The following is a 22,593-nucleotide window of genomic DNA, read 5'->3' as shown; positions in this document are numbered from 1 at the left end:
TAATGCAGGCGTTGCATCAAATGAAGCAATTGAATAAAAACAGACAAATTGTTTATTTTGCCAAAATTGCTTTTGATCTCCTCATAAATGAATGATGTCATTTTACAGCTTTCAAAGCAGAATTATGGGATGCGGCATCACAAAACATGATTGTGTTATGGACAAAGCACTCGGGAGCCAGCGCATACAAGGTCTCCGCTACACCAAAAACCTTGCCAAGCAGCCCTACTACCTATGCAATCTTTGGTCCCAATGTTGTGATGGGCTGCCTGCACTCTCACCCCAAACACCAGCTATATCGTTGAGGTCGAAGCTCTGGCTGACATTAGATTTTGTGTTTTTGAGGCTTCCACAGGTGAGTTACAGTAGTGGCTTTGTCTATAACAAAGAGTGTTATTAGAAATTTAGACAAAGTTAACTACTGTAGATTTACAATTTAGAGTTAGAGAGTTTTGAGTAGAAAACAGGAATAGTAGAGAATAGCATAACATTGGGGCTTATGTAGGTTTGGATTGTCTGTGTATTTCTACTACGGTTTTAGAGATACTCTAAACTTAGAGACATTTAATGTACTGTATGTGCAGTTGTGCACAGTTCTCACCTCATCACATGCCTCGAATACCCAGCTCATATCGATTGCTGTAAATGTAGAAGGAAGGCACTTTTGTGTACAGTATAGGCCTTTAAAATGGATTTAAGTTATCGTCAGCTTTCAGGCAACTGTATAGACAGGAACATTTTACTGTTCACGATGAGATTTGTCCAAATTCAGCCAGTAGGCCTATAGTACAGTATATTATGAAATATTGCTAGCCCTTATTTTCTGCATACAGTACTGTACTTCTCGTGCAATGCAAGGTGTCTGGTTGCGTTGGATTACATTTTCTATTATGGGCATTTACTTAATGTTTTTCTTCTTCCCACATGTTTTTTCATCAGAACTAATTCTGTGCATTAACTGTCTTTAGCTCCCAAGGTGATGGATCCTATTGACGTAGTGAAGGCAAAACCTTGATGGTGGAGTTCACCACGGTCTCCAGGGCCACTGGGTACATCATACGCATTGAGAACAATGCTGGCTTCTTCCACGAAGACCATGTGACCTCCTCGCCTGCACAGCTGGGATCCCTGAACCGTACACTGCATACTCACTCCGCATCATGTCTAAGAACGCTGATGGCCGCAGCCTGTCGTCCACCTCTGTGGAAGGAAAGACAGGTACTGTTATGCCTCATGTAAAAACATATTTTATGGACAGGGGGGACATATTGTAGGAAATAACTTTCTGAGGGCTTGTTTCAAGCAGAAATGTGTTACTCATGGGGCGTCCGGTGGCCTACTGGTCAAGGCGCATACCACATGGGCACTGCCACATAGGCATGGTTGCCGCGGCGTCACCGGTTCGATTCCCGATCTGGTCGACCTTTGCCGCATGTCACTCCCCATCTCTCTCTCTCCCCCCATTTCCTGTCAGTCTACTGTATACTATCAATAAAGGCATAAAGGCAAAAAAAGAAAAAAAGAAATGTGTTACTCGTTCACTGGGAAAAATTACTGCCACGAAGCCTTCCACCTCCCTTGTTATCTGATCTTCCTTATTGTCTAAAATTAGTACAAAAGAATATAGGTCCCAACCTGCCCTAATGTCAACATGACAGAATACGTCAACATTACATAATAAGGCCTTTTCTGTATTAGTTGTAACTTTATCTGACCTCGGTATGTAAAACACAAAAAGCTGACCAATTAAGCTGACCAATTCCGACAGATGTTTTCCTGCCACCTCATAGGTATCATGCCCAGAACTTGATATACACAGGTATTACCTTGCACCAAAGCTCCAGTTCAGTCTGTAGGTGATTGGTTGTTTGCCAGTGGGAGGGGGCAGGTGCAGGTATTTTAGCCAGCACAGACAACAGAGCTGCTGAGGAAAAGAAGTAACATATATCAAGTGTAAGAGCCAGCACAATTCAAACAGGAGAGACAGAGGTGGAGAATGGGTGTTATGAAGTGCTTTCTGATTTTTGCCCTACTGGGCATAGGGTCACAGGTAAAGTAATAACTTTCTTTTTGTCTTAATTTATATAAAAACTAAATACTTCTATCAAATTTTGATTTCATGATGTAGCCTACGAGGAAAATTTACATTTCACTAGTGGCGTTTCCATAAAGCCACTTTTTGCGCATTAACGGCTTATTCGCAAAATGTTTTTATGGAAACACTTCAAAATGCGAATAAACTTTCATTATCCGCAAAAAAAGTTATCCGCTTGGAGGAGGAGGATTTTGAGCCTTTATCGAATAAACTAAATGCGCTTAAGTGAATGGAAACGGGTCAGACAATAAATGCGAATAGATTATGACGTTCTAGGTCCATTTCCCCTGCCGCTTTGTCCATGGTATAGCGTTAGCCCACAAAACAAACCTGTTGTTTGTTACACACGGAGTGACACGGACTGTGTGTAAATTCTTCCCGTTTTTTTTCACCTCAAGCCATCGGTGGCGAGCGAACCCTTCCTCATCCCACGGTGTTGCGTGCCTGAAGTGCCCAATCTACAAGCTCACAGGCACAGCAGCTCGCATCCACGTCTCCGCGCCGCGTTGTGAGCTTGCAGATCGGCCACCTGACCTTCCAGAGGACGCTGAAACTTGCACTGTGCAGCGACGCGACCGCGGTTTTCCCGGTGAACCGGTAGCTTTATGTATTGAGAGGAACTCTTGCCAATTTCGTAAGAGACTCGTCGCCAATTGTATATTTAAAAGTTATTTGGGGCCATGATGATGACTGATAATCCCTTCTTCCCACTACTAGACAGCGACCGAGACACAGCAGTCAGACGTGCAGACGGTGCAGTGCTCAGGTTCGGTCTGAAAAAAATCAGCCCGATCAACTCTTGCGAACGTCGCTAATTCGAATGGAATGATACCGCAAATGGAAACATGCTAAATTCGCTTTGTCTTAATGCGTATTTCTGATAATTCGCTTCCCTAATTCGAATAAGTTTATGGAAACGCCACTACTGAAACATCTTGATGTAATTCACTGTTTGTCAAATCCCGCCCCATTCTGCTCTGTTACTAAGTGGTACGATACCGTACGAAAAAGCCAGGGCAGATCGTTTTTTATAATGGCAGTGAATGGGGGGAGGGGGTATTTTCATTGCCTCATTATTGCTATTTAATGTACCAAAGGAAAAACATCTAGGTGATATTAATACAAAGGGAAGACAGAGGTACAGTAGTTACATTGCAAAACAGGGGGTTTCCCCCAAAAATACATGTTTTAATTTGTTTAATCCCAGTGGGACAGAAAAACCAGGGCAGATTGTTTTTATAATGGAAATGGATGAGGGGAGGGGTTATTTTCATTGCCTCATTATTGCTATTTAATGTACCAAAAGAGAAACATCTACTTGATATTAATAAAAAGGGAAGACAAAAGTACAGTAGTTACATTGCAAAACAGGGGTTTCCCCCCGAAAATACATGTTTTAACTAGTTTAATCCTCTGAAAAAGTCGGAGGAGAGATACAGAGAGAGAAAGCGCAGTGCATCTTGGGTAGGAAGGTGTGGAGTTATAGGCTGGCTGTCAACATAAAATGTATTTTAATTGTAATTCTGCCCAATTAAAATATATTACCCAATCGAAACTCTTAGTTACATTGATATCGTTCATGTGAATTAGTTTGTTGAAGCTTATCTATCTATAAATGCGAGAAGTCTCTGCGTGTGTGTCTGTCTGTCTGTCTGTCTGTCTGTAATCCGCGTATCTCGAGAACCGTTCGTCCCACCGGCTTCAGATTCGGCACGCGCGTTCCCCGCCGCGGCACGGAGTGCAGTGCCGGGTCTCGACCCGACCCGACGCGCGGTTTTCCCGAACCGGCGCGAAACGTTCGGAATCTCCTTATGCGGGGTTGATTGTTGACATCAGGCTGTTCCGGAGGAAATCGGCGCAAGCGCTGACTCATTGTGACATCACTCATAAAAGGCTCTGACATCACGTACGCCACATGAGTCAACAAAAAATCTCTGAATATCTCCATATATAGCATATATGGGCATAAAATGGACGCAGAATCACAAAGATCTCCATATACGGGCATAAAGGGACACAGACAGACGGATACAGAGATCTCCATAAATGGGCATAAAATGGATGCAAATGGCATATATGGGCATAAAATTTACGCAGAATCACAAAGATCTCCATATACGGGCATAAAGGGACACAGACAGACAGATACAGAGATCTCCATATATGGGCATGAAATGGACGCAAATAGACAGATATCTCCATATATGGGCATATATGGGCATAAAATGGACCCAGAACTATATCTGCAGTGATCTCCATATATGGACATAAAATGGACGCTGACAGACAGATAACAGATATCTCCATATATGGGCATAAATGGACACAGGCAAACAGATGGTCAAAACGGGTCCTATGACAACAGGTATAATGAGGTTTGCATTAAAGGGCGGGGCATTCATTCCCTATTTACATCGTTCCCGAGTTGGCCAGGTCGCCGACTAGACGCTGGGCCGCCCGAAGGGCGGCCCAGCTTCTAGTTCAGTATAATGATCGAAATCGCTATGACCGCGAAGGGCCGTACTGCGCGCCGGCCGTGCTCCGCATCACGGCACCGCGGTGAAGACTGAAGCCACTTTCTCCCACGGCATAACTCCACTCCCGGTATAGTGAATGTTCTTTTCTGGTTGGCCAGTCAGGGAGTCTCAGGGACGAATCAGAAGGCTGACAAACGGTCCATTACTAGTTTACCACATTATCCAATAGATGTTTGAATCTAAGATTTGTTTAACCATATGTTTCTTTCTTTATGTTTACATTTTCAGACAGCAGCTCAAGGTATGTTCCTTTTTGCATAAATTCCACTGTATCATTGTCAAATAATAGAGACACAGATATGGTATCATAGATTGTTTTTGCGTTCTCAATATTAAGTGCTAATTGTTATACCTGACACCTGTGCACACAAAGGCACAATCTTTTACAGCCTCAGACACATACTGCAGGCACTGGTTCATGTCAGGTAGCCTACATTTGTGTTCAGAATCATTGGTCTCATACATCTTGCTTTACATAATAATTATAAACACAGTTATGAAACAAAACAAAATAATGTAGGCGTTGCATCAAATGAAGCAATTGAATGAAAACAGACAAATTGTTTATTTTGCCAAAATGGCTTTTGATCTCCTCATGAATGAATTATGTCATTTTACAGTTTTCAAAGCAGAATTATGGGATGCGGCATCACACCATATGATTGTGTTATGGACAAAGCACTCGGGAGCCAGCGGATACAATGTCTCCGCTACACCAAAAACCTCGCCAAGCAGCCCTACTACCTATGCAATCTTTGGTCCCAAAGTTGTAATGGGCAGCCTGCAGCCTCTCACCCCAAACACCATCTATATCGTTCAGGTCGAAACTCTGGCTGACATTAAGGACGGACATGTGAACCCCTTGAATCCGGATGACAATTATATGACCCGGAGCAATTATAGAAATTCTAGAAATTCTGTTTTTGAGGCTTCCACAGGTGAGTTACAGTAGTGGCTTTGTCTATAACAACATAATAAGTGTTATTTGTCTGTAACAAGAGTGTTATTAGAAACTTAGACAACTAACTACTGTAGATTTACAATTTAGAGTTAGAGAGTTTTGAGTAGAAAACAGGAATAGTAGAGTATAACATTGGGGCTTAGGCCTATGTAGGTTTGGATTGTCTGTGTATTTCTACTACGGTTTTAGAGATACGCTAAACTTAGAGACATTTAATGTACTGTATGTGCACAGTTCTCACCTCATCACATGCCTCGAATACCCAGCTCATATTGATTGCTGTATAGAAGGAAGGCACTTTTGTGTACAGTAGGCCTTTAAAATGGATTTAAGTTATCTTCAGCTTTCAGGCAACTGTATAGACAGGAACATTTTACTGTTCACGATGAGATTTGTCCAAATGCAGCCAATATAGTACCGTATATTATGAAATATTGCTGCCCTTATTTTCTGCATACAGTACTGTACTTCTCGTGCAATGCAAGGTGCCTGGTTGCGTTGGATTACATTTTCTATTATGGGCATTTACTTAATGTTTTTCTTCTTCCCACATGTTTTTTCATCCGAACTAATTGTGTGCATTAACTGTCTTCAGCTCCCAAGGTGATGGATCCTATTGACGTAGTGAAGGCAAAAGACAGCACAACCTTGATGGTGGAGTTCACCACGGTCGCCAGGGCCCCTGGGTACGTCATACGCATTGAGAACAACGCTGGCTTCTTCCGCGAAGACCATGTGACCTCCTCGCCTGCACAGCTGGGATCCCTTGAACCGTACACTGCATACTCACTCCGCATCATGTCTAAGAACGCTGATGGCCGCAGCCAGCCGTCCACCTCTGTGGAAGGAAAGACAGGTACTGTACTGGGGGGACATATTGTAGGAAATAACTTTCTGAGGGCTTGTTTCAAGCAGAAATGTGTTCACTGGGGAAAAAAATTGATTGCCACCTAGCATTCCACCTCCCTTGTTATCTGATCCTCCTTATTGTCTAAAATGAAACAAGTTTGATCCACTTATGATACAACTGACATATACCCTAAGGCCTTTTCTGTATTAGTTGTAACTTTATCTGACCTCAGTATGCAAAACACAAAAAGCTGACCTATTCCTGACAATGCATGTGTGGCACTTGCTAAAAACACCAATGCACTGATTCAGTAACTTATATTAACCAATAAAAGACAAGTAATTATTTTTAAAATGCAGTGTGATTCTTGGGAGGTCTGGTGGTCCTCAAATTATTAGTATTATAAAAAGGCAACACAGGTTCATTTATAACTTATAATTATAAAGGCAAAAACTTAAAACTGAGGCATAACTGAAAAAGTGGACATTTGTATTTATTAAATTAAGATCTATTACAGTGGCTTCTAGAATGCCAGGGAAATACAGTCACCCATAATAACTATACTAAAATTAATACAACTCAACAATAAAACCAGGAGCAAAGGGGATGGCGATCAGGACAATAAAAACTGGGAGGCTCCACACCAGTCAGCTTCACACCACATGGCTCCTATGGAGGACAGAGAGGACTGGGCAGATCACTTGCATAGTAGTATTAATTTCTTTGTGTAGTGGCATAACCATATTCGATTCCTGCAGTGCTATTCGACCGTTACTCACCGTCAGGGCAGAGGAGACCTCTGCCGCTCCGGTTGGTGCTCACAGCACTGGTACTCGCTCTTGTCTGTTCACCGTCTCTCATCTGGTCCCAACTTTCTGCCATCACTGGGCAGCCTCCCACAGGCATAGACGGCTGGGCAGTGGGCACACCTCGGCGGCGGTCGAGCTCATGGCACTTCTAGCCCTCCGTCGCTGCTCAGGGGTCCGGCTACCACTGGCCCCCCAGCAGAAGGTTGTGGTCTCTGGCACTGACGACTGTCCGAGCGTTGCAGCGGAGAACATGGTTACCCCCCCCCCCCCCCCTGTACCCCCATCTCGGCCCCAGCCTGTGGTAGCTGCCCCTGCTCCTTCAGCTACTCTCTACTCCACTCTCATTTCTTCCTCCCTGTAGTCAAGAAGACTATGAGGAGAAGTCACCCGGTGACGCAGTGGTGACCACCCCTATCCGCAATGACACTTTCGGTGGCAAAACTGGCACCGGAAGTTCAGTGAATAACATTAGCGTCTATGAGCGCCGGCTGGGACAGCTCATGAACAAAAAATTATTCTGAACGATTTTGAACCTTTTCTGAACCTTTGTTGTATAATCGTTCCAGGAATATAAAAGAAGACATATCACAGGTATTTTTACAATCACTTGCTTTTCGATTTGCACAGTGCATAATGTTATTGAGGCAGCTAAACAGCAGCAAGTATAGTTTCTGTCTCAGAGCTATTGCGAGATTTGGATTCCAGAAAGGGAATGGTGGAGAGTCTTGCGATACTAGCTAGTTCAGAAACCTAAATTGTGCTCTTTAGATGCCTCTATAATGTTATACAGTGTACTCACCGAAAAGCAACAGCAGAAAACAATGTGTAACATGTTTTCTTTTATATTCCTGAGTATTTTATAAAGGTCTCTATCGTTCAGAATTATTTTTTGATCATGAGCTGCCCCAGCCGGCGCTCATAGACTCCAATGTTATTGACCGAACCTCCGGTGCTAGTTTTGCCCCCGAGAGTATCATGGCGATGGCTGTGGAGCCAAACACGCCCCATGTCCTTTCCTTATTTGAATTTCCTTGCCAGTAGTAGCTCACTTCAATCTCTTGTAGCCTCTCAATCAGGTGACCACACCCATACCCAGGTGCAGGTCCTACTCAGTTCAGGTTAGTGTGTCAGTCAGTGGAAAGAAAAATACATTTAAATACATGCAATTCAAAACACTCAAATAAAAGCTATAGTCACTCAAACACAATAATCTCACTTAAAACCATGCAAGAGAATAAAATACACAAAAATCACAATAAATTAAGCAAACCAAAACACATCTACTTTTCCACCGGCTCACATCATGCGCCTACACTGAGGAATGGGCTGCTGTTTACAACAGGACTTGATATCTCCACTTGTCACAAACATGCCACAAGCAGTTTCAGTATTTTGTGCTCATTGTTTGCCATCATTCATCTCTAGAGAGATGTTTCTTCATAAGCCCCTGATTATTAGCTCCTGGTTGTCTTTCTCAATTAATTTCAGAGAAACAAGAAAGCCCAATATTTGAACAAAGTTATTTGTATATACTGTACAGTGACAGTAAACGGAACAACATAAGCATTTCTGTGACTGCAGTGTACAAATCCAAGTGTTCATTTAACTCAGTTACACATGGATAAATGATCACAGAGAATTTTCCTCTGTGATGAATCTCACTGTCACTAAATGATAAACGATTAACTGATCATCATGCATCCATCCCTTTGGCCCTTAAGGATGGATTCAGTCCAGGATGCAAGAAACATCATTTCGTTTGACAACATTCCTTGCTCTATTCTCCACCCCACAGTGTTGCCTCCTCCTGTGCTGGCCACCTCATCTCCCAGCAACGACTCCATCACAGCATCATGGAGCAATGTGACGCATGCAGTGAGCTACTCCGTTGGTGTCCATAAGTTCGGCATAATTAACACCGTGATAGTGAACACCTCAAGTCTAACGGAGACCATTGCTGGCCTGGATGCGGGCTCGCTCTATATCGTCTTTGTCTACGCCTGGGACACGGAGGGCAGGAAGGGAGAGGCTGTATCGGCCTACCAGATTACACGTAAGATGGGAGAGGGACCAAGTACATTGATGGGAAAACTGTTTGTATTGTGTTCATGAGATTGGAGAAGGAAAGGTATTAAGCTGTCCATGATTCTTAAAGCAGTGGTTCTCAATAGTAGGGTCCAGGGACACTCAGGTTTACTTGAGCAGGTTCCAAAAGGACCCTTACAGGTCTGTATCCTTGACAGTGTACAACAAATGGAACCAAATGGACACTTCCGGGTCCATTTTTACACAATCAAGAGTCATGGGGTGCTTCCTTCTTGAGAACCATTGTTTAACACGTACAGTGCATGTGATCAAACTAATGATATTTCTTTGCATTGCCACAGGACCTCCCACCCCGGATTCCGTCACTGCATCTGTGGTCTGGGACGGTGATGTTGCAGGACTGAATGTGTCCTGGAGCATGGATCAGAACATCCATCCATCCATAGCTGTGGACTTCCATGTCACGGCTGGAGCCCTGCAGTGTAACTCCACATCCAGTGCCTGTACCCTAACACCAGTGGTCTGTGGAGAGAACTACTCCATCCAAGTCACTGCTTCTAACGACGCTGGACCCAGCCATCCATCCCCTCCTCTGGTGTTCATGTCTTGTGAGTATCAATGATCAAACCATCCCCTTGTTTCCAAAGTGAATAATATGAGATGATATTAGACTTTTACCAATATATTATATAACATAAACATTGATATTTCACTGATTACTCACAAATATCACTTTTTTTTTTGTTTGTTTAAACACGTGTATGACACTTAATAGTTTTATTTGGGGAAAATGAGGTCTGACTTCCTGATTTATGTTAGGTGACGTTATAGCAGTTCTTAGCATTTATTAGTACCCTTTATCACAATACATTTTTGAGAGATTGATTAAGGAGCTATTTTCCAGTGATCCAAATATGATCAGAAAAAAGGAAGCTCATTGCATTTAAAAGCTACAATTGTCACCTGTGTCACCTTCTCCCTCTAAAACAAATATGCCAGTTCCCTCATAACCGATCCATTTCAAACAGATGTTATTTGAGGAAAAAAAAAAGTAAATTATTTTACTTTCCATACACTTGACATTAACTCGATATCCTGCATCAGGGAATCAGCATATCTCTGAATTACTTTGATTTAGGATGATTTATATACTGCCGTTCATTTGGATCATAGGACACTAAACACTAAACGTTATCCTGTATTCCCAGTCCCTTGCCCACCAGAGAATTTGGCAGTCGAGGAGACAGAGGCAGGAAACTGTACACTGTCGTGGAATAGCTCACCCTATGCTGACAAGTACAAGGCCTTCATCAAGAGAGATGACGGAGCTGAAGTGAACTGCACCACCAAAAGCACCAGCTGCGACTTCACCTGTATGTGTGGTTACACCTACCTGATGAACGTGTTTGCCTACAACGAGGCTGGCCGCAGTCCCGAGGGAGTGACCCTCAACTACACCACCTGTAAGTAACTGTTTAACCAATGCCAGTTCAACCCTATTCTGGAGTGAACAATGGTGAATATAGTGGGGAAAAAGCCCCACAAGCTTGTGAGACCTATATTTTGTCGGTGTCTGGTGTATTGTACAAAAACAATAGTGTACTGTTAAGATCGTTATCCAGAAAGCTTTCTCCCATCACAAGGCTGGGGAATCTTTGCAGCTTAAACCCTCTGTACTTAGTAAAACGTTGAATTGTAACTGTACTTGGTACGCTCCTTTTCTCACTCTACACCAAATCTCTTCGCCCAAAATTGTCGATCTAGGTCTGTTATTCTTGGGGAACATTCTCCCCAGAATAGGGATACTGGGGTTCAAGTCGTTAACATTTTCTTTTTGGGAGCAATTCGCTTTTGATCTAGAGCAGATATTGTTACTTTGTGTAACAATATCGTGTCTCCATATTTCATTTTCATTTTCAGAAATATTGAAAGTAGAAAGTAGAAGTGCTTAAGTATGTATTTGGGTTTTATAAATATTACCCATGAAAAGTATTAACACGAGTTGTGACTAAATAATTACATGTTATTGTGACCATTTCCTGAACACTTTTGCCTGTCTGTAAATGTATGCTTGGATGTGTGTGAGGAAATGTCCAGATCAGAGCAGAGCACTGATGACTGAGCAGTAAATAGAAACCAGGCTTTCCACAGGTACTGTGCAACCATAACCAATTGTCCAAGGTTACTGGACTCGAAAGACCAGACAGGCAGAGTGTAGGGAAATGGCTCGGCTTTTGCTGTGATGCTGTATAAAATTAGCTCACGTCACTTCATCATGTGTTCAATCTCCTCTGTACCACAGTGCCTTGTTGCCCAGAGGACGTGCTCGTCAGCCTGGTGAGCACAGAGACCCTGGAGATCATGTGGAGCCCTGTGCGCGGGGCACAGCTGTACGAGACGAGGGCCGTGGACAGTGGCGAGACCATCGTATGCAACGACACAGCACCCGTGTGTGCCCTCTCTGACCTGACATGTGACAGCACCTACAATGTGCGGGTGATACCCTGCAATGAAATCCGAGGCTGCAACCGCACCTGCCAGCCTCGCACCAGGGACACAGGTACATGCACACACGCATTCACGCACGTACTGTGCACACGTATATATAACAAAAACACACGTTTTGAAACGAAACAAGCAAATCTAGATATCCACATTGCAAAAAGCAATGTATAACATGCGTACACACACTGCACAAACATACATCATATAGGGTTAAGATGCATTTGATGTAAAGATGTTAGTGTGAAGACAGATTATGTGTTTTAGCCGTATCACTGACACTGACACATGTATTTTGTACAAAAGTTAGTTGTATGTCACTGTGCCATCAACCCAGGTGTGGAAGAATTTGGAATGAAAGACCTTGAAATGAAAACCTTCAGTGTTAAATCTGTGAGTGTACACAGGTAACCAAATGGACCCGTAAGGGTCCATTTGGTTACCTGTGTACACTCTCAGAATGAAGTTAACCCTGAGAAGTCGACTGTGTAGGCTGTAGGCAAATGCCAAATGTACACTTCATTGTTCGACCACGCTGCTTGCTGATTTCCAACGAGCGACGCGGCCATAGGACAAGGTGTACAGTAAATCAGGCTGTAACTCATCCTGGCCTCTCTCCCCACCAGCTCCTTGCATGCCAGAGAATCTGAGCGTGAACCAGACAGGAGACTTCGTCAGCGTAAGCTGGACAGCGAACAACCGCGCCGCCAACTACACCGTGGCAGCACAGCAGGGTACCAACGCCCCCATCACCTGCACAACGGCATCAGACAGCTGCAGCTTCGCCAGCCTGCCATGTGGCACCGAATTCCAGATCACCGCCACAGCAAGCAACGGCGCCGGTCAAAGTTTACCCAGCTTCAGCGTTGATCTGGAAACAGGTAACCGGTCGAAGATGACTAGAGTCTGAGAGACTTCCTATAGTATGATGATCATCTCATTTGTCACTAAAAGGGTTCCCCAAGAATCATCGTATGTTGAAGAAATTTGTTTGAAACATTTTGACATTGTCCCCAGAATATTAACATCTGGGATAATGTGGTTAACATACATTTAAATCATGATACTATCAAGCATATCAGACAATCTACATCTCCCTAAATAATACAGTACCTGGCCTGTAGACCTGTTCGCAATTTGGTGTGAGGGGAGTTTCTCACCTGAACTGAGTCAGTGGGTCCCTAGACATGAAAAATCACAGAGGTGCTCGTTCGCCATAGTGGCACGAATGGCGCAATGGCTGAATCAAATATGGCTGCCATTGGCTATGATGAAAATCCAATTTTTCTGTTTCTGGGTGTATATTCACATGTAATACTTCCATTTGGACTAATTGGGGTATGGGGAATTCATTTCTGATATTGTTTTGACCATTTTTGGGCGATTTGGACCTTGAAAGGTCATGGTCAAGGTCATTTTGCTATTCCGAAGACCATGGCCATAACTTGGCCATTGTTAGGAGTAAAACAGGTGCAATAGGTCTAAATCAACAAATTCTGACATGTATAATTCATTTCTGATATTGTTTTGACCATTAAGGAACATCTTGTCTTTGAAATATCAATGTCAATACCATTTTTCAAAAACAATTGTATTCTTTACTAGCACTTTTATTGTATTTGTTCATAATAGTTTGTTTTGTTTATAACAAAAGACATACTAGTGAGAAATACAACAAGTAAACATCCCCATTTAACTTTAAAGGGGGATTTTAAATGAGCAAATAAGACTATTTAAGAATAAAAGTGACAAATAAAATCACACACAAAATGAACTAACCATTTCCCTCAAAGTGCAGCATATTGTGATTGTGTGCATGCTAGTTAGTGTGATGTGTTTTTACAGGATGGATTTGCCATTGTTCCATCACAAAATATGATGCACAGAACTCCACCAGCAAGGCAGCCATATCATTGAGTGTCACGTTTCAGACATGGCAGGAGTATACCAAAGTCGAAGTGTTCCTTCCATCCATCAGGGTTTGACATTGACTTTTTGAGGCACTTATCCTTAGCACAAAAGTCACTTGTCCGGATAAAAAAAAGTGTCTAGTCAGACATTGAAATAGAATGAATAACAAAAGGACTGCTAATGACCCCCCTTGCTCCCTCCACCCTCCACTCCATTGTATGGACAGTCCATAGTCTGCATATACAGCACAAAGCTGCTAGGAGCGTCACAGAAAAAAATTAAACCAAGATCCACTTGTTCAAGTACATTTTTAATGAACAGGACAAGCCTTAATGTCATGCCCTGATCCATGTTCCATTGGTTCTACGTTCTAGTCTTTCCTCAGGTTCCTTGGCTGTTACAAGCAGGTGGCAAGAAATGCACAAGAAAGGTGCCTTGTTGGTCTTAGCTGTTGTACTTCTCTGCTACCAATGCTGAGTCTTGTTCTGTCAAATTTGGTTAGATATTGTACTCGTCAGAAGCCATAACTGCATGTTTAATCCTCACCTGGCCCATGCAGTCATCTTCAGTCTCCAAGGCATATGTGCCTTGATCACTGTCTTAGCTAATGGTGTTCCAAGATGAGAGACTGCTTGATGAAGTGGAAGCATGTGCCGATTCTCACCAGTGCCATACTGCTGCCAGATCTCCTTCATCCCCAGTGCTTGTAAATATGGGGTGTAGTATAGAAGTTATGTGAAGGAGACAACTCCTCTCTGGGGACGGGGTCCGCTCATAATTCCAACATCCCACTATTCCAACCATTAGCTTAGTGAAGGTTAGGGTTAGAGATAGGCTCATGCACCATGTGCAGCCTCCTCAATCCTATCCAAATGTCTGGGATCTCTACTCCACCAGCCGCCTATTTCATCATCAGAGACAACAGAGATGACAATGGTAAATGGACTGCATTGACAGTATATAGCGCTTTTCTCCAAAGCGCTATACAATGTATTTCACATTCACCCATTAACATACATATTCACATACATTCACACACCATGCAAGGTTCCAACCTGCTCATCGGGAGCAGTTAGGGATTCAGTGTCTTGCTCAAGGACACTTCGACACATAACAAGGAAGAGCCGGGAATCGAACCTGGAACCTTCAGATTCCAAGGCAGCCGTTCTACCTACTGAGCCACTGTTGCCCGACAAAGGCTTGATTGGACACCATATTCCAAACACACAGCTGGAGAGCTGTTTGTTCTCTTCAGACACCCAGAATTTGTAAAGTTGCTGAGGGATGGGTGTGTCTGTCAGCTCTGTTGTCTCTGATGATGAGGAGCTCCCTGCAAAAGGGGCTGGTGGTGAAGAGATCCCAGACCTCTTGAACTAGATCGAGGAGGCTGACACCAAGCTGGTGGTACATGTGGAGTCAACTGGCCCCATTATAACTAAACCTATCCATAACCCTAACCTAATGGACGGAATAATGGGACGCCAGGATTATGAGCGGACCCCAGAGAGTTGTCGTAGTCTCTACACCCCAAACTTCCAAGCACTGGGGATGAAGGGGATCTGGCTGCATTATGGCACTATGGGTGCACTATGGCACAGGCTTACACTGGATCAAGCAGTTTCTCATATTGGAGCACCATTAGCTAAGACAGTATCAAGGCACTTGGAGCCTGGAGATGACTTCATGCGAGTACAATATCTAACAAACTTTGGAGCGGCAAAGACCTTGACAGAACAAGACACAGCATTGGTAGAGGAGAAGTACAGTACAACTGCTTAAACCAACAAGGCACCTTCCTAGTGTATTTCTTGCCACTTCTTGCAACAGCCAAGGAACCAGAGGAAGGACTAGATGGAACATAGATGGATGGAAGGAACACACAACTTTAGTACACTTCTGCCATGTCTGAAGCGTGACACTTGATGATATTGCTGCCGTGCTGGTGGAGTTCTGTGCATCATATTTTGCCATGGAACAATGGCAAATCCATCCTGTAAAAACACATCATTCTAACTTGCATCACAATAAACAATTGCAAAATGGTGGAAATTGTTATTTAATTTTGTGTGTGATTTTTGTTGTGTGATTTTATTTGTCACTTTTATTTGTAAACCGTCTTATTTGCTCATTTAAACACCTATTTAAAATCTCCCTTTAAAGTTAAATGGGGATGTTTACTTGTTGTATTTCTCACTAGTAAGTCTTTTGTTATAAACAAAACAAACTATTATGAACAAATACTATAAAAGTGCAAGTAATGAACAAAATCGTTTTTGAAAAATGGCATTGACATTGATATTTCAAAGACAAGATGATCCTTAATGGTCAAGACAATATCAGAAATGAATTATACATGTCAGAATTAGTTGATTTAGACCTATTGCACCTGTTTTTACTCCTAACAATGGTCAAGTTATGGCTATGGTCTTCGGAATAGCAAAATGACCTTGACCATGAACTTTCAAGGTCCAAATCACCCAAAATGGTCAGAAACAATATCAGAAATGAATTCCCCATACCCCAATTAGTCCAAATGGAGGTATTACATGTGAATATACACCCAGAAACAGAAAAGTTGGATTTTCATCATAGCCAATGGCAGCCATATTTGATTCAGCCATTACGCCATTCGTGCCACTATGGCGGACGAGCACCTCTGTGATTTTTCATGTCTAGGGACCCACTGACTCAGTTCAGGTGAGAAACTCCCCTCACAACAAATTGCGAACAGGACTTTAAGCCAGGTACTGGATTAAAAAGAAATGCAGTCTGACTGGAAGCAGCAGGGATAAAACATATCCCCAACAGCCATAAAAATGAATGACCAGACATCCGAATCTGATCCGTTCAAAATAGAGATGAAAAGTTTGAATGCAAATCAAACCCCAAAGACTCAGTCATATCATGCCTTTGCATTTGTATTTAATCAATTCCTGAGTTTCATGTTCATGATCAAGTAGGCCATTTAAAAACACAAAAAGTTATTGTATGGAGATAAGAGGTGTCTACCCGGCAGCAACGATATGCATCACACTGTATACAGAACAAAAACACGGCACTCTGTACTGACTGACTGTTTCACTCTCTTCCCATACCAGCGCCATGTTGCCCAGAAAACCTGACCGTGGAACAGGTGACCATGGCGATGAGCAACGTCACATGGTCTTACGCCAGAGGGGCAGCGTCGTTCCTCACCTCTCTGACATCGTCGTGGGGCCATGCCCGCTGTCACACCCAGGACTACCACTGTCTCATGGGATGCATCACCTGTGGCACCAACTACACCGTGAGCATGGAGGCCTACAGCCGCATGGGCCACAAGTCTGTGTGCAACTATAAGGGCTTCTCGTCCAGTGAGTTGAAATTTGTGTCAATGAAAATCGTCTATTTTCACTGTTTTGCACTCTACCATTGTACAACAAAGTACTGTATAATACCGGGTTAAGTGGTTAATCAGACTAATCGGTTTAGTTGATTAAATAAACCCTGCTTCTCAATTATTAACCTGTATGAGCAAAATAATGTTAACGTTTTTAATTGCCCGGTCCCAATAAATAGACAGTTCAGGCCGACGTCTCTGCTAAGAGATAGAACTTCCCTAAAACAATTGAATTAGTTTGCTTACAAGAAATAACTTGTGACAAAATCAAAGAGGTACCTTATAGCCTACTACTATTTGTCTATACTACAGTGCCTACCTACCACAGGCTTACTTTACATTACTTCAGACCATTTATCAAATATTTCATTTAACATTTTGGAAACTGAAAACAGCACTTTTTACATGGAGTTGCATGTCCTGCTATCCTGTATCCCTTGGCATACCTCATACCTGTTGTTGGAGCCAGGAGTATGGGAGATCTGGGTCGGGAGCTCTTTTGGAATTTGAAGTTGGTCATAGCAGGCTTCGGCGACGTGATGTTATGGCAATTATCTGGCTTTTTGTAGGTTTAGAACGGCTATTAAGTAATAATGTATTTCCCCCAAGTAACCACTCGTATATAAAGTGGTATATAAATGGTGTTGGAACAATAGAAGTTCAGGGGAGAGAGAAACACACCATGACTCCTCCCCCCTCTCCACCTACCTGCGCTCACGCCACCTACCTGGCCTACCTGGCCCTTAGCTCCGCCCCTAGACATCTATCTACCTAGCTCTATTTATCCTCACTCTAACTTCCCAGAACCCCTCTTGCTTTTTCGTATCCCTCCACCACCCCTACACCACCACAGCCTTTTTTCCCCTCTCTCTCTCACTCTACCTTTCTCTCCTCTCCCTATCCCCCTCTCCTCCTCTCTCTATTTTCTATTCTCAGGTTCCTACCGGGGGGTTCAGTCCACGTCGCCACTGACGTCGACGGTGCAGACGATTACGCTATACGACCCCTACCCCAAGACTCCAGGGTCTGCGACCCTCCCCGGAACCTACACCCTACCCAATCCCCTCTTTCCACTACGGACTCATTACTGCTTGATTTCATTATTATCATTTATCGTTTTCATGATCGTTTACACCATAGATCCATGTCTACTCATCGATCACTGCTCATTATTTATCTGCCCTTTACTTCATTAAAACCCTTAAACCTTCATGGTGTTTTTCTTGTTAGCTAGTGAATAGAATATAAAACTAAACAAAATAAACACTCAACATTTAGCCTCGCCAAATGGTATTAATTAACACATTTGAAAATAACACTGAGGCTACAGTATAATGTTCAATAGAATAGTCTGCACATCAAACTAAGTTAGCACTTACATTCACACATACAAATGTCACACAAATAGGCATAGGAGCTTAGGAACGCACATAGGAGCATAGGAACGCACACAACAGTTGATCTCACATTTTATTTCCAAAATATAAACCAGAATGAAATTGACTGAATCAAAGAAAGAGGAGGAATAGGCTACATGAATGATGTACTACTGTAAATACCTCAATCAAAGAAAAATGACATGAATCAAGTGCATTTACGTTTACTTGTGGATGCAAGGTACAGAGTCCTAGACGGCCCGGTCAGGTTAGCGGCGGCTGCAGCGGCTACTCCAGAGTCCAAACGTTCGGTGCACAAATCTCCGTGGCAAAACAAAAAAGTTATTTGGACATTTACTGGCACTGCGGTCCGTCTGTGTCAGCCATACTGGATTTGTTTTTCGCTGGCTGTCTTGTGGGCGGTCCACATTTTCTTCTTCGTCTGCTTTTCCGGCAAACTCAACACATTCTCCAAAGTATCCTTGCCGTTGCACGTGACCGTTGGCAGCCAATAGCCTCCTCTGGTCGCATTTCAATCTATGATGGTGACACGCATGCTTCATTTGCGCTGCATAGAAACCAATGGCTTTGCACTGTCCATATATTTTTACAGTCTATGGATGTATGACTTAAGAGACATGGTTGTCCCTTACAGGTGCCTGCTGTCCATCGGGCATAAAGCTATACAGACTGGCCAACAGCGCACTGCGGGTGTACTGGCGTTCTTCTCCTGGTGGCAACTACAACTACACAGTCGATATGTCAGGCAGTACCAACTACACCTGCACCCCCCCTGCTGGGGAAAACAGCTGTGACATCAGCAGTGTGCAGTGTGGAGACTACTACCATGTAACAGTAGCTCCAGTCATGCCAGCAGGCGACAAGGTCCACTTCTGCCCCCAGAGGATGTATTCAGGTACTGCAGCAGGTCACTTCTCAATTTCCAATGGAAGGGACACTGCACTGGAATTTTGTTCTGAATTGTGTTGATTGAGTTTGGTTACTCGCTCTAAAAATTATGAAAAAGTAATTATAAAGTAATGCTTACATAACATTTATTGCGACCGTAGGTCGCACTTACTACAGAAAGCTCCACCAGGTGTCCGTGCGTCAGTCAGTCAGTCAGTCCGTCCGTCACACGTCAGACGTCACACTTTTGCCCTGCTCATATCTCCGCAACCGTTGCCCCGATCCATGCCAGATTTTGCACACACACTCCTTACCTGCCAAACTACAACCTCCAAGGACCCCCGGAGTTCCAGGGACCCCCAGGTCCCTGGGGGACCCCCAGGTGTAAAAAAAATACCAAATGTGCAAAAATGACCAAATGACCACCCCCACGGGGCTGCTCACGGGGAATTCCCGGGGACCACCCACTCCTGCTACTCCAGAACGGATGCAAAAGTGGTGGCGCCCCCAGTGGAGGACCCCCTCCACTGCAGCTCACATAAAATGCCCTAACTCGGCCTAGGAGCGTCCGGGAGAGCCGGGCCCGGTACCTATTCGTCCGCCAAGGCAACGCGGAGACCCCACCCCTCATTTCTCACATGGCCCTCTTCTAGCGAGACCTACGGTCGCTTATCTCCCGATTAGGGAGTCTTACTGGTTATAATCATAGACAGTACAAAAAAAATTAAGTGGAGATATGGATAATGTATAGTATATTATTAAAGTTGCTTTAAGCAATTTTCTGCTGACATAAGCAGGAAACATGCAATTGCTTATTTATTTTTATTTTTTATATTGTATTATATTCAGATGGCTAACCGTGCTTCCTAAAGAAAATTGTGTCTGTGACACTTCCTGGGGCCACAATCTGCCTCCAAAACTATTATTTTCATCTGTGAGAAGTTCTGTCATTGATCGATTAAACTGACATCCTGACAATTGCTTAAAAATTAGAAATTGCATGTTTCCTGCTCATGTCAGCAGAAAACTGCTTATAGCAACTTTAATTGCCAATGAATATTGAAATACATAATTACAGTAACATCAAGATTACTTTTGTTTGACTTTTCATTATTGTTTCTTTTTTCCAGTAACTTGCTCGGGGAGCAATGTAGGAATGGTGAGTACTGTATATTATTGGCACTTTGAATATTCAGTCTATGAAAATAGCATCACATCATATTGGCAGCCAGTGCAGTGAGACAGACAACACTGTCTGTGTGCTTCCTGATTGGAAGTTCAATACATCTCTTTATGTGTTGCTTTACATTAAGAGATGGAACAGTTCCATAATGACTATGAGTCATAGTATACAGGCAGTATAGGCTATGGATACAAAAGTAACATAATTATTCATAACTAACTGAAATCTTTCAATACAATTTTGTCTCTAAATGTCACTTAAATGTGTTTTCCTCCAGTGATTTACGGAGGAAAGAGAAGTGTTAACTAGAGATTGGTAAGTACAATGGCATTCACACGCCACTCCCTTTCGTTTTATTAGCAAAACAAACTGGTAGAATTACAGTTATATCAAATTACACATTCTTACAGTAGCATAGGCTACTGTACACAGTACGACCCTCAGTGTTAAACTTCTGAGTGCAATATGTAACCAAATGGACCCTTCTGGTTGAAATAACACTGATGATTTTTACTGTGTAGCTACTTATGAAAGCCATTGTTGTACCAAACACTGTACAATATCACCCTGTTACTTGAGAGTACGTGTGTCCCTCTGCTGGCCACATGTGTCCCTACTGGCCACAACAGCAGCATGTTAGTGCTTTCCTGCTACTGAAACAAATCAATGTGTGTGTGTGTTTGTACGTATGTGCTTGTGTGCATGCGTGACTGCGCGTGTGCAAGTGCGTGAGAGTATGTACTCACTGCATGTGGGAGGTGCTTTGATCTGGGTAAATTATTGCATGTTTTACATGTTTTAACTACATGTGTCATTTATTTAACCAGAGAATTCACAGTGAAATCTCATTTCACTTCTCACTTCTCATTTGGTAAACATAACTAAACAGATTTATTGTTTTTACCGTAAGAACAAAAGTACTGAACAGAATGCATTGTGGATTGTTTTCAAAGCTTCAAGACCTGTAGAACCAAGCAGCAGATACATCTCTCTGCATCTCCCTCAGTCTGATCATCAACCTACATCTGATTCCTACAAGAAGGCCTCTTAAACCTCTCATTTATTTATTTATTTATTTATTATTTTTATTTTACACAAAGGCCAAAAAAAAAGAAGTCTGAACAAGCAAGAAAAAGGAGCAAATCTAAAGGCCTGCAGTTATAGCCTGCAACAGGGATTACAATGACCAAATGAATGTGTGTTCTTTGTTCATATTAAATTTTTTATAAAGTGTAGGTGTGCACAATAGGGCTATTAGATATTTTCTGACTCCATACATTTCTTGCTCTTAATTAATGGTGATATAAGATGGATACCATGTGAGGTTAGGTGGAAGATTAATGTAGTACACTTGTGGAACAGATTGCTTGACCTGCCAGATGATAGAGTGGTAAGTAAGATTTTCAGGTGGGATAGGAGGTTATTGGGCACAGGCAATGTTTGATCTTCTCCAAGATTATGGATTTGAACATCTGTACATCCACAGGCAGAGGGAGAATGTGGGGATGTTCAAGGAACTGGTTGAAATAAATAAATCCCAAACCTAAATTACGTACATACTGTCAGTTTAAATCGGTGTACGAGTGTGAAAAATATGTTGCCTATGATCTATCAAAGAGCCAGCGATCTCTGTGCGCACAGTTTCGTTCTGGAATATTGCAATTACACATTGAAACAGGACGATATACAGGAACAGAAATAGACCAAAGACTTTGTGGATATTGTGAACTTGGTGAAGTGGAGGATGAAACTCACTTTTTATAGTGATTTAGTTAAATATTTATTTGATAACCATACATTTGCAATCTCCAATTTCATACATAAAGCCTGGAATAGAAGAAGACATTAGACAACTTACACATAGACAGTGGCACTGTGATGGATCATACCAACTATTACTCAAGTCTGTTTCTTGTCCTGTTTCTTGTTCATTCTGTCTTTGTGCCTCTCTCTCTCTCTCTCTCTCTCTCTCTCTCTCTCTCTCTCTCTCTCTCTCTCTCTCTCTCTCTCTCTCTTTCAGAACAACTATTGGTGT

The 22,593-nt window shown here is 42.7% G+C and overlaps 1 protein-coding gene across 1 annotated transcript; it reads left to right on the top strand.

The window, feature by feature from the left end:
- Positions 1-5,404: 5,404 nt before the first annotated feature.
- Positions 5,405-20,867, top strand: LOC308296631 (fibronectin type III domain-containing protein 7-like; the record flags this gene model as incomplete). The annotated part of the gene is made up of 12 exons (XM_080739961.1): positions 5,405-5,570; positions 6,189-6,449; positions 7,336-7,505; positions 8,349-8,370; positions 9,048-9,305; positions 9,640-9,906; positions 10,507-10,761; positions 11,601-11,858; positions 12,427-12,681; positions 16,810-17,064; positions 19,122-19,382; positions 20,836-20,867. The coding sequence occupies 12 exons, from the start codon at positions 5,405-5,407 to the stop codon at positions 20,865-20,867; spliced, it is 2,460 nt and encodes an 819-aa protein (XP_080596087.1).
- Positions 20,868-22,593: the final 1,726 nt, after the last annotated feature.

Source organism: Nannobrachium achirus, assembly GCF_963921795.1.
Source record: "Nannobrachium achirus genome assembly, chromosome: 2".
In the NCBI taxonomy this organism is placed as follows: Eukaryota; Metazoa; Chordata; class Actinopteri; order Myctophiformes; family Myctophidae; genus Nannobrachium; species Nannobrachium achirus.
The sequence above is the reverse complement of the archived record's forward strand: the minus strand, read 5'-3'. Positions and strand labels throughout refer to the sequence as shown.